Below are 13,228 nucleotides of genomic sequence, written 5' to 3'. Positions count from 1 at the left end.
GTAAAAAACTCGTACATGCTTTCATATCAAGCAGACTTGATGACTGCAATGCCTTATTTACCCGTCTGCCTTCAAAACCCACCAACATTACAGCTCATTCAAAATGCCGCAGCCCGGCTATTAACAAATACCAAGAAAAGCAAACATATCACCGCAGTATTATACTCCCTTCATTGGCTCCCTGTGTGATCCAGGATACACTATAAACTCCTTCTTGTCTACAAAGCCCTAAATGGCTTAGGAGCAGCATATTTTACAGACTCCCTCCTTCCCTATGCCCCTACTCGAGCGCTCAGGTCTTCTGATGCCGGGCCGTTAGCCTCGCAATGCCGCAGCTATAAGAACATTGGTGAAGCAGCCTTTTTCAATTACCCCCCCAAGCTGTGGAATACCCGACCCAGGGCTATGAGAAACGCCCACTCAGTTGACATTTTTAAACGGCAACTAAAAACTTATCTTTTCACTCTAGCTTTTAACTGACTTTACTTCTTCTGATGACATTGCAAAAACGACCTTTATTCTCTTGTATTTATCTCAGCATAGCCTTCTGCAGCTTGTGTGCACATATAGTATATGGAAGGCTGAATTAGACCTCGGTGTTTGTTTCTTTGTTCTTTTACACTCAACTTTTTATTTTATATTTTTTATACAAATCTGTGCTTTTTATGTTATTAACTGTCTATATCCCTACTGTTTTAAATTGTATTTTGTTTAGACCTGGGTTTTTGTGAAAAGCACTTTGGGTTGCATTCAATTGTATGAAAAGTGCTCTACAAATAAATTTATAATTTCTTTCTTTGCTGTTCATTAAGCTCTTAAAGATAGCCAAGTCAGGGGATATGGGGAGAAGGCAGGAACGGGGGTACTGATTGGGGATGATCAGCCATGATCCCATTCAATGGCGGTGCTGGCGTCTATTGTCTATTCATGACGTGGTTTTCAGCCGACTTCCTGTAGTTTGGTCATGGGTGACATTTCCTTTCACTTCATAACCTGAGGGTTCTTTACTTACGCTTTGATTGTATCTTTTACCCACAGCAGATTCCTCCTGCTATAGAATGCAAATTTTGAATTTGGCAGTTCTGAGGAAAGTATCTTTGTTAGGATTTCCTGAAGCACTTGTCTAGTCACAGGTCCTCAGTCTCACCACCCTCTGCTTCCAACCATGAAGCTAATTGTGTATCAATTGGGTAACTGGTTCTCCCTGGATCCCTTGTTATCTAAAATATAAGGATTTTAGAAAAAGTATAGATATTCTTGCTTAGAACTTTAGTACTTGTTTAGACTTAGTCCAGTCTTTCTTGCAGATTTTATAAGCTATTTGTAAAACAAAGGTTGTAATGTTGCCATCAGTCAGTATGTCACAGGTGGCTGCCAGCCTTTCTGATGCAAGAAACATCCTGTATTACATGTGAGTGGGTGGAGCTAAAGTTCAGAGCAGCCTTCAAAGAATAATAATAATAATAATAATATCTTTTATTGTCATTGAACATCAGTGCAACGAGATTTAGTATGCAGCTTCCAACCGATGTAAAAGGAAAGTAAAATAAATAAATAAGCTGTGTGACGTGACCATCCGAGGGAGACAGTCCAGGGGGGGTGGGGGGCACTCAGCAGGGCCGGTTCAGAGCCGCTATAGCTCTGGGAATAAAGCTGTTTCTGAGTCTGGAGGTTCGGGCGTAGAAGGCCTTGTAACGTCTGCCGGAGGGAAGTAGTTCGAACAGTCCGTTACAAGGGTGTGAGGAGTCTTTATGGATGCTGACGGCCTTCCTGAGGCACCGTGTGTGGTAGATGCCCTCCAAGGCTGGTAGCTGTGTCCCAATAATCCTCTGCGCTCTGTGGACGACGCGCTGAAGAGCTCTCCTCTCCGCCTCCGTGCAGCTGAGATACCACACAGAGATGCCATACGTTAATATGCTCTCTGTGGTGCAGTGGTAGAACGTTGTCAGCAGCTGTTGGGGCAGACCAGTCTTTTTTAATGTCCTCAGGAAGAACAGTCGTTGCTGTGCCTTCTTGACCAGCGCAGTGGTGTTGGTGGACCATGTGAGGTCCTCTGAAATGTGAGTGCCCAGAAACTTAAAGCTGGACACTCTCTCCACACTTTCCCCGTAAATGGAGATTGGGATATTATTCTCCATTATGGGACCTCCTGAAGTCAATAATCAGCTCCTTGGTCTTGGAGGTGTTTAGTGACAAGTTGTTACGTGAGCACCAGTCCGCCAGGTTCTGCCCTGTATTTTGTTTCATCACCGTTGGTGATCAGCCCAATCACTGTTGTGTCGTCTGCAAACTTCACGATGGTGTTGGTGTCGAATGCAGGAACACAGTCGTGAGTGAAGAGGGAGTAGAGCATGGGGCTTAGTACACAGCCCTGTGGTGTGCCGGTGCTCAGGGTGATGGTGGAGGACATGTGCGGGCCCAGTCTCACTGCCTGCGGTCGTTCCGTCAGAAAGTTCAGGATCCAATCGCATATCGGCGAGCTGAGGCCTAGCTGGTGGAGTTTGGTGGTGAGCTTGGTGGGGATGACCGTATTGAATGCAGAGCTATAGTCAATGAAGAGCATCCTCACGTACGTGCCCTGTCTGTCCAGGTGAGTCAGGACAGTGTGAAGAGCCAGAGAGATGGCATCCTCTGTTGATCTATTTGCCCTGTATGCAAATTGATGAGAGTCCAGTGAGGCAGGGATGCTGGATTTGATGTGGGAGAGGACCAGCCTTTCGAAGCACTTCATTGGGATTGGAGTTAGGGCAACCGGGCGGTAGTCATTCAGGTTGGTGACTTTAGACTTTTTCGGCACCGGCACTATGGTAGCTGTCTTCAGGCACTTGGGGACCGTTGCCAGAGATAGAGACAGATTGTCTGCACCGACCATTTGCTGCAGAAAACCTTATCACTGGGCAGCCTCTTGATTGATGGTTGATTACATAGAATAAATAACAGGCTACTTCAATTCATTTTTTTTGCCCATTAGATTTCTTTTGCCTTTCCATTCACCAGATATTTACTTAGTATCATATATATTTTGACATATTATTTCAAACTAATTTGCAGCTGTAGAATTATTATTTTTTTTTAATTAATATATTTCATTGCATTAAGTATTGTGGGTATACATTTAGCTATAATTTTAACCAAAATATGCATTTGAACCACAATAATATAAAGCTTTCAGAATTTAAATTTGTTTTTTTTTTGTGTTGTGCACTCTAGATTGCCTTTTGCATTTTAATAATGTTATATGGTTGATCTCTCAAATTTTGAAGGCAACACGTTAACAAGGCAATTTTATCTTGCATATTTTCATGGTCACATTTTTTAAATGTATTTTATTCCATACATTTGACAGTCTTTGTCACTTTTCTATTGTACAACTTCTGATTGACCCCGTGCTAAGTATTAAGTGTCACCTTGCAGCTAACCTACTTGACTGATTCATTGGCATTCATTTTGTATATAGTTTCTTTTATTAACTGCAGACTATTACCATTAAATGGAAATTGATAGCGTGCATATTATTAAGTTGTCGTTATACAATGGCGGAACAAGCCCATGTGTAGTCTTTTAATTTAAAAGAGCACGAAAGGACCTTACAAGGGTAAAGAAATGTAATTCAATATTTATAATATGGGTCGATTTGCAGTTCATGTTAAATGAGATCATTGGATTCATAGAGTGATACAGTGTGGAAACTGCCCCTTTAGCCCAACTTGCCCACACCAGCCAACATATCCCAGCTACACTAGTCCCACCTGCCCACGTTTGGCCCATATCCCTCCAAACATGTCCTATCCATGTACCTGTCTAACTGTTTCTTAAACTTTGAGATAGTCCCTGCCTCAACTACCTCCTCCGGCAGCTTGTTCCATACACCCACTACCCTTTATGTGAAAAAGTTACCCCTCAGATTCTTATTAAATCTTTTCCCCTTCACCTTAAACCTATGTACTCGATTCACCTACTCTGGGCAAGAGACTCTGTGCATCTACCCAATCTATTCCTCTCATGATTTTATACACACGATTCTGTATAAAACACATATTCATTCTGTCAGTATTTTATTTTATAGTTCCTTGTGTTTTTTAGAGACTTCTTTAGAGCAGAAATTGGTCTTCTTCCAGTGGAGGCATTGCAACATCAATGTTAGCAGTCTATAATTACAGCATGATACATTTTAAATGTGCTTAGAAGCATTTGAAAGAGTTAAAAAATAATATAGGAGCTTAATTACATGTGGATATTCTGGTCCAATTATTCATCATCATCAACATTATTTCACAAAGAAAGTCACTTTGCAGACTACTGTCAAATTAAGTTCAATTCCTTCTTCTTAAGGACACCATGCATTCCTCTTTAAGGAATAAATACTGAGCTCAATGATAACAGTTTAGTCGTTCTGAGGTTACCCTGTTATTAGAAGGACGTTTTTAAGCTGGAAAGAGTGCAGAGAGGATTTGCGATGATGTTGCCAGGACTTCAGGGCCTGAACTGTAAGGAGAGGTTGAGCAGGCTAGGACTTTATTGTTTGGAGCGCAGGAGGATGAGGGGAGATCTTACAGAGGAGTATAAAGGCTCTGTCCCACTAATGTGACTTTTCAGCAACTGTCTTCGACCTTCAAACTCGAGGGCAGTCGCCTGAAAAACATCGAGCTGGATCGACCGTCAGCGATGAAGCACACACACACACACACACACACACACACACACACACACACACACACACACACACACACACACACACACACACACACACACACACACACACACACACACACACACACACACACACACACACACACACACACTCTCTCTCACACTCACACTCACACTCACACCCGCAATGAACATGAAGGTAAAAGTTGAGTCGAAGTGCCTGTATGATTCTATGATACTCTGGAGCAGCCAGTTATGGGGATACGGAATGGTTTATGTTTAATTCAGCAAAGTGAGAGCTCTTGCATTTTGGGACGACAAACCAGGGCAGGACCTTCACGGTGAACAGTAGAACCCTGGGGGATTTGTAGAGCATTGAAATCGAGAAGTCCAAGTGCATATTTCCCTGAAGGTGCTGTCACGGGTAAATAGGGTGGTCAAGAAGACTGTTGCAACATTGGCCTTTATCAGTCAGAGAATTGAGTAGAGAAGTTGAGATGTTATGTTGCAGTTGTACAAGACAGTGGCAATTTGGACAGGTGCATGGAGGGATGCGGGCCTATCCCAGGAAGCTGGGACTAGTGAAGATGGGGATGTTGGGCCGGAGGTCTTGTTTCCATACTATGACTTTGAGGTGTAGTTATTTTATCCCAGTTTGTTTCAGTTTACTTGAGATGTAACATAATACATACAGAAAATGCTACCGGGCCAATTGAAGTTCCTTACATTTTTCTCTTCATGATTTTTTGGCGTGATGTTCCCCACAAGATGATATGAGACTAGAAATCAAAATTTCATCTTGCATAAGTTGCATGACAGAAGGCCGTTTTAATGTTGTGAACTGGAGAAAAAACATTTTATGCAGAAGGCGGCAAGGTGGTGTAGAGGTAGAGCTACTGCCTTACAGAGTCAGATACCCAGGTTCGATCCTGACTACGGGTGCTGTCTGTACGGAGTTTTACGCTCCCCCCGTGATCTGCGCTGGTTTTCTCCGATATCTTCGGTTTCCTCGCACACTCCAAAGACGTGCAGGTTTGTAGGTTAATTGGCTTGGTGTAAATGTAAAATTATCCCATGTCTGTGTATGAAAGTGTTAATGTGCGGGGATCGCTGGTCAGTGTGGACTCGGTGGGCCGAAGGGCCTGTTTCCATGCTGTATCTCTAAACTAAACTAAACTAAAAGCGGTTAGATTCTGCAATGCACTGTCAAAATGAACCTTTTGTATCATACATTTGTTTTAATCTAGCGAGTTCCTGAGTTACTGATAAGTTTCCCTACACCAGCTGTGATCAGTCAGTTCACCAATTCTGGTTTCAAGTGCCTACTGAACATGGATAGTTGAGCTTATCTGAGCTTTCAAATGTGAAGCTTCCATTGCCATTGCAGTTTCAAGCACAGGGCAGGCCGAACAGCTGCCTAGTGATGACAAATATTTATCCTGTGGTCAAATATTTAGTTCATTTAAATTTTTAAAAACTGCAAAAGTTACAAAATGAAACACATTGTTTTTTTTCTTTCAGTGTTTCTGACGGCAGTGAACTGCTACAGTGTAAAAGCAGCCACAAGAGTACAAGATATCTTTGCCGCTGCAAAGTTGCTGGCATTATTCATCATCATTATTCTGGGCTTTGTGCAGATTTGTAAAGGTAAGTGTGAGATATAGTTTAAATGTACAGTCAGTCTGTTGCTACTAAATATTCTTGCAAAGACAGCAGTAACCTTTGAACGGCATTAGGGATAGACAATAGACAATAGGTGCAGGAGTCGGCCATTCGGCCCTTCGAGCCAGCACCGCCATTCAATGTGATCATGGCTGATCATCCACAATCAGTACCCCGTTCCTGCCTTCCCATATCCGCTGACTCCGCTATTTTTAAGAGCTCTATCTAAATCTCTCTTGAAAGCATCCAGAGAGCCGGCATCCACTGCTTCTGAGGCAGAGAATTCCACAGACTCACTACTCTCTCTGTGAAAAAGGTTTTTTCTCATCTCTGTTCTAAATGGCTTACCCCTTATTCTTAAACTGTGGCCCCTGGTTCTGGACTACCCCAATATCGGGAACATGTTTCCTGCCTCTAGCGTATCCAAACCCTTAACAATCTTATATGTTTCAATACGATTCCCTCTCATCCTTCTAAACCCCAGAGTGTACAAGCCCAGCCACTCCATTCTCTCAACATATGACAGTCCCGCCATCCCGGGAATTAACCTCGTGAACCTACACTGCACTCCCTCAATGGAAAGAATGTCTTTCCTCAAATTTGGAGACCAAAACTGCACATAATACTCCAGGTGTGGTCTCACTAGGGCCCTGTACAACTGCAGAAGGACCTCTTTGCTGCTATACTCAACTCCTTTTGTTATGCAGGCCAACGTGTCATTCACTTTCTTCACTGCAATGAAGATGGGCAGTAAATTTCAGTCACGTTCCAAAGTGGACAATCCAACCCTATTTTGGGGTGGAACGGTGGTGCAGCGGTAGATTTGCTGCCTTGCAGCGCCAGAGACCCCGGTTCGATCCTGACCACAGGTGCTGTCTGTACGGAGTTTGTACGTTGTCCCCGTGACCACGTGGGTTTTCCCCTGAGATCTCCGGTTTCCTCCCACACTCCAAAGACGTGTAGGTTAATTGGCTTCTGTAAAAATTGTAAATTGTCCCTAGCGTATAGGACAGTGTTAGTGTACAGGAATCGCTGGTCAGCGTGGGCCCAAGGGCCTGTTCCCACGCTGTATCTCTAAACTAAACTAAATTCATGCTATTTATCTGAAGTAACATTAAACTTAACACTGGATGAAGCATAAAATCAGTCACTATTCAGCCATAGTCAGGAGGATGTTTTGCATTAAAAGTTTCTTGAATTATGTGACTCCAAACTTGTTTTAATATCCTCCAAACTAAAAACGATTAACAATTTAAGTAGCTGACTCCCATTATTTCTGTTAGCATCAGCACTCATTAGGTTGGAATGACCATTGTTCACTTTAAAAATAAAAATTTCTATTCCATTGTTGGAACCATCACTACCCGGATATTTTGAAAATGAGTTTATATGATGGATTAATAGAACTCTGCTGTGTGAATGTAGACTTCTTGTCATATTTTCCTGAAATTAATGTACTCTGATATAACTATTTTTGGAATTTTAAATTTCTCTCATTTCATTTTGTAATAAAACTACATGGAAACGATATCAGCACAAGGAAAGTTTAAAAAAAAAAAAGAAAAACTCTTTAAAATGTGGTGTAGCGGTAAAGCTACTGCCTTACAGCACCAGAGACTCTGGTACCATCCTGACTGGGTGCTGACTGAAATGTGTTTGTATGTTCTCCCCGTGACCTGTGTGGGTTTTCCCCGGGTGCTCCGGTTTCCTTCCACACTCCAAAGTCATACAGGTTTGTAGGTTAATTGACTTGTTATCAATGTAAAAAATTGCCCCTAGTGTGTGTGTAGGGTAGAGAGAGAGGGAAAGCAAGGGTTACTTGAAGTTGGAGAAGTCAATGTTCATACCGCTGGAGTGTAAGCTGCCCAAGCGAAATATGAGGTGCTGTTCCTCCACTTTGTGCTGGGCCTCACTCTGACAATTGAGGAGGCCCAGGACAGAAAGGTCAGTGTGGGAATGGGAGGGGGAGTTGAAGTGTTTAGCAAATGGGATTAGGTGGACTGAGCGGTGGTGTTCCTCTCCTCCTAAAGTCTAGGGAGTTGCGGAGGGAATGGTCTCTGCGGAAATCGGAAAGAGATGGAGATGGAGATGGGAAGTGGTGGCTAATGGTGGGATCCTGTTGGAGGTGGCGATAATGCTGGAGGATTATGTGCTGTATGCGACGGCTGATGGGGTGGAAGGTGAGGACTAAGGGACTCTGTGCCTGTTGCGACTGGGGAGAGGGGGAGCAAGAGCGGAGCTGCGGGAGGGCCTCATCTATGATGGAAGAGGGGAACCCCCGTTCTCAAAAGAATGAGGACATCTCAGATGACCTGGTATGGAACACCTCTTCTTGGGCGCAGATGTAGCGTAGATGGAGGAATTGGGAGTATGGGGATAGAGTCTCTACAGGAAGCAGGGTAGGAAGAAGTGTAGCCTAGATAGTTGTGGGAGTCAGTGGGGTTATAATAAATGTCAGTTGATAGTCTATCTCCTGTGATGGAGACGGTGAGATCAAGAAACGTTAGGGAGGTGTCGGTAGGGAGATGCTATGTGAATTAATGTGGCAGTTAATGTTTTTAACACAATAATCACAATAAAATTGATATACTCAGGTTAAACAAAACCTTATGTTTCAGTGTTCTGTATTAGAGCATCACCTCGCGTATCTCTTTTGCCTTTTAAACTAAAAATCTTATATTATTTGATCGCAGTGATCGCCATGAATGGCGGTGCTGGCTCGAAGGGCCGAATGGCCTACTCCTGCACCTATTGTCTATTTGAATTGATGTACAGCCATTCTTGCCTTCAACAATAGAAATAGTAAATGACGTTTGTGGCAGTGTTGGTAGTGTGTCATCCTAGTTCATGTGTGAGATGGCAAGATAGTAGTTGGGTTACATGTTGAATGTGTGAGAAGAAAAGAAAATGAGACATTTTGAAGAAATGTAAGAGCAGGGTCCGTAAATTCATTAGAGTTTGGTGGAAAGCAGATTTTATCCTGAAGAATCCGATCATGTAAACCTCCCATCCGTGGAAAACCCAGTGATTTAAGGTGAATCCAGTTGTTAGTTGTGTTCGGACAGTCAAAAAACAAACTAGTCAGAATTGTTTGCATCCTGTGTCTCTCTACCCCTCTTGTTCCTGCCTGTTTCCATGCTTCTCAGATCTGTTAAAATATCCATGACCTGAAATGTCACCTCTGTTTCCTTCCCCACAAATGCTAACTGATCTGTCAAGTACTTCCAACATTTCTGGTTTTAGTCAAGTGAAACTTGCATCACTTGTAAAGAACGTATTACACAGAGCAAGCAGGACAGTGCAGGAACAGTCCCTTCAGCCCACAATGTCTGTGCCAAACATGGTGTCAAAATAAACTCATCTCATCTGCCTGTATTTGATCCATTATCCCTACACTTCCTGCATATCCATGTGCCTATCCAAAAGTCTCTTAAATGCCACCTCCACCCTCTGCTCCCACTGGCAGCATATTCCAAGCCCCCACCACCCTCTGCTCCTCCCACCTCAAAGCTATGAAGTGCGAATAATGAAGTGCTTTCCAGTAGTAATGAGTATGGTTTGTTATTTATTGGCTTGTAAAGATTTTCAGAGATTATACGTGAAAAGTGTGCATGTGATAGCTGCCCGTTTACAGGCCAGCCTCGTATCAGGTTGTTCTTCTGTATTCCCCTTTTGTCAATTCCCAATGTAATATTTCCCAATGTAAAATCTCAGCATGTGGAACAACAGGAAATGAAAAATCTCCCTGAAAAATGTCATTATGCATATCGGAAATCCATAAAGAATGACAGTAGTATTTCTGGTGTAGATATTGATTGATACTTTATTGTCACGTGTACCTGGTACAGTGAGATTCTTTGTTTGCAGACAGTACAAGTATGCAAGAGTTGCCACGTAAAGGGTTACAAATAACATTTAAAAAAAGCTGATTAAGTTACAAGAGTATTTAATATAGTCCCTCTTCCAGCTCCCACACCTCCCCCCCTCCTCCCCCCGCCTTGTTCTCAACGCCTCCCCCCTCCTCCCCCCGCCTTGTTCTCAACGCCTCCTCCCCCCGCCTTGTTCTCAACGCCCCCCCCCCCCCCACGCCGGATCCCTCTTTGTTCTCGGCAGCGGATGCTCCACCGACCGCCAGGACACGTAGGCGATGGCTCACCGACGCCCCCCTCTCTCTCTCCGACATCTCTCTCTCTCTCACCGACGCCCCCCTCTCTCTCTCTCTCCGACGTCTCTCTCTATCTCTCTCTCTCTCCAACGTCCCTCTCTCTCTCTATCCGACGTCCCTCTCTCTCTCCGACACCTCTCTCTCCGACGTCCTCTCTCCCCGATGTCTCTGCCAGCGGCCTGGCCCAGTCAAGCATGGCTGCACAGTGCTTGCCGGGACCTCCTTTCTACCTGTTTCATTTTGAAATGCAACCTTAGAGCTACTGTCACAAGCAGTCCTTCAAATGTGTCTTCCACCAAGAAATGGTGCTGTTGCAGGATACTGAGCGCTCTGCGATTACAAGCTTTCAGTGGTTTGATAATGATGAAAGCATTATTACCAAATTAGACTTTTAATTGAGAACACTGTATGGTGATTTTCAAGTCCCATCTTGCCCCAGGCCTTTAACTTAACTGCATGGTATACACAGGTAATCATATCCTTTTTACACCGGTGAACTAGAACAATGGATTTTTTCCCTTCCCTAATCCATCTTGCAAAACCAGTCCCCCCCCCCCCCCCCCCCCCCAAACTCCCACCCAGCCACATTGATTCCATCTACACTTCACGCTGGCTCATGAAAGCACCCAACATAATCAAAGCCCATGTACACTCCTGTCATTCCGTCTTCTCCTCCCAAGAGGCAGAAGATACACAAGCTTGAAAGCACCAGATTGAGGATCAGCTATTTTCCTGCTGTTATCGGACTATTGAACAAACCTCTCATAAATAAGGGTGTGTTGTTGTTGTTGATCTCCCAATCTGTCACATTAGGAACCTTGCAGTTAAAAAAAAATCACCACTTCTAAATAAAATAAAATACAGAATAAAATTCTGCAGTCTGTTTATTTTCTCTTTCAATATCAATCAGTCAATATCAGTTTTATTCGTCACTTGCACATAAAGTGCAAGTGAAATGAATTTGCCAGCAGCGGTACAATGAAAAAATAAACCACAAAACACAATTAAAAATGTAACACAAACATCCACCATCATTGTGGTGGAAGGCACAAAATTTGGCCAGTCCTCCTCCATTTTCCCCCGTGGTCGGGACCTCAACCCTCCGCAGCCACCGCTGCGGGCGTCCAGATGTTCAGGCAAGGTAAAGTCCAGATAAAGTCCAGGTAAGTCCTGAATCGGTGCTTCCAAACCGGAGACCGCGGCTTCAGGTTGGTGTAGGCCGCAGGTCGTTGCATTGCCTGTTGTACTTGTGTTTAGTTTAATAATATAAACCCTCTTAGACTAGTTGGTCAACTTATGGAGTCACAGTTATATAGTGTGGAAGCGGGCCCACTGCCCAACCCGTTAATGCCCACCAAGTGGTCTACCTGAGCTCATCCTATTTGCCTGTGTTTGGCCCAATCTTTCTAAACATTTTACTATCCATGTACCTGCCTAACTGTCTTTTCCATGTTGTAATTGTACCAGCATCATCAGTTTCCTCTGGCAGCACATTCTGTATATCCACCACCGTCTGCGAGAAAGTTGCCTCTCAATCCCTTTTAAATCTTTCCTCTCCCAGTTTAAACCTTTGGTCTCTAGTTTTAATCTCCCCTGTCCATTCATTTTATCGATGTCCCACATGATTAAGGTCATAACTTGGCCTCCTTCACTCCTTGGAAAACGATCCTAACGTATGTGGCTTGTTCTTGTATCTGAAGCCCTCCAGTCCAGTATATTCCTTGTGCCACTTTTCTGCACCCTCTCCAGCATAACAGCATTCTTCCTATAGCTGGATTGCTAGAACTGCACACTATAATAGAAGTGGGGTCTCGCTCATGACTTCTACAGTTGTAAAGTCCTGAACTCAGTGCCCTGATCAATGAAGGCAAATGTGCCAAATGCCTTCTTCACCACCCTGTCTTACTCGCAACAGACAAGGAATTGTCCTCCTTTTGTCACTCTTCCAGCTTTGGACACTTGAGTAACGGAGAAAACATTTCTTGTTTTTTCCGCTGAGATTCTTTTTGTAGTTCAATAATGAAAGTAGCAATCCCACTGTTGGCCCTGAACTGTTGAATTTTGTGAGAGGTTCTGTTGTTCTAAAAATATTACAACTTTATAACTTTTATTTGAAATCCGGAGAGATATGATTTAAGGTCAATTTTGTGTTGTTCAATGGACACTGTATTAGTTTCAGATTAGATATCAATGGTTTGAATGAGAAAGAACAAGGTTTGACTAGTAAATTGCAGATTATACTAAAGTTGTAGCCAATGTTGGTTGCAACTTTTTAAAGCAAAATTGACAATAGTTTTACTGAAACACTTGGTCGACTGAGCTGTGACTCATGGCCTGGATACTCAGCGGTAGCAAACATGATTTGTATTTTAAAATCTGTCCAGGACAATGAATTGTGCGTAGCAGAACGATAAGACTAATGGGGTAATGATTCTGCAGAAAGAAGGGTCTCGACCTGAAACGTCATCCATTCCTTCTCTCCAGTGATGCTGCCTGTCCCACTGAGTTACTCCAGCATTTTGTGTCTACTGAAGAAATATGCTTTGCACTATATCACTGTCCCAACAATTGGTAACGTTGTCCTTCCTCAGCAAGCACAAGCTGCACTAAACAGCAATAATGATATGTGTCTTTATTAATCTGGCAAGTGTTGAAATTCCACTCATTATGATGATGATGATCCTTATTATAGTTTCTTATTCAGCTGCACACTCTAAGGCTGTACCTAACTGGTTTGCAGGTGGAGAGAGG

The 13,228-nt window shown here is 43.3% G+C and overlaps 1 protein-coding gene across 1 annotated transcript in view; it reads left to right on the top strand.

The window, feature by feature from the left end:
• The window catches only part of slc7a5 (solute carrier family 7 member 5), a 70,426-nt gene that overhangs the window by 4,507 nt on the left and 52,691 nt on the right, over positions 1 to 13,228 (top strand). The window contains exon 2 of the mRNA XM_033035639.1: positions 6,172 to 6,297. Coding sequence (XP_032891530.1) covers positions 6,172 to 6,297 — 126 coding nt within the window. The remainder of the gene's footprint in view (positions 1 to 6,171; positions 6,298 to 13,228) is intronic.

The sequence above is a fragment of the Amblyraja radiata genome, chromosome 17 (genome assembly GCF_010909765.2).
Source record: "Amblyraja radiata isolate CabotCenter1 chromosome 17, sAmbRad1.1.pri, whole genome shotgun sequence".
Taxonomy (NCBI): domain Eukaryota; kingdom Metazoa; phylum Chordata; class Chondrichthyes; order Rajiformes; family Rajidae; genus Amblyraja; species Amblyraja radiata.
This window is presented reverse-complemented; position numbering and strand designations above follow the sequence as displayed.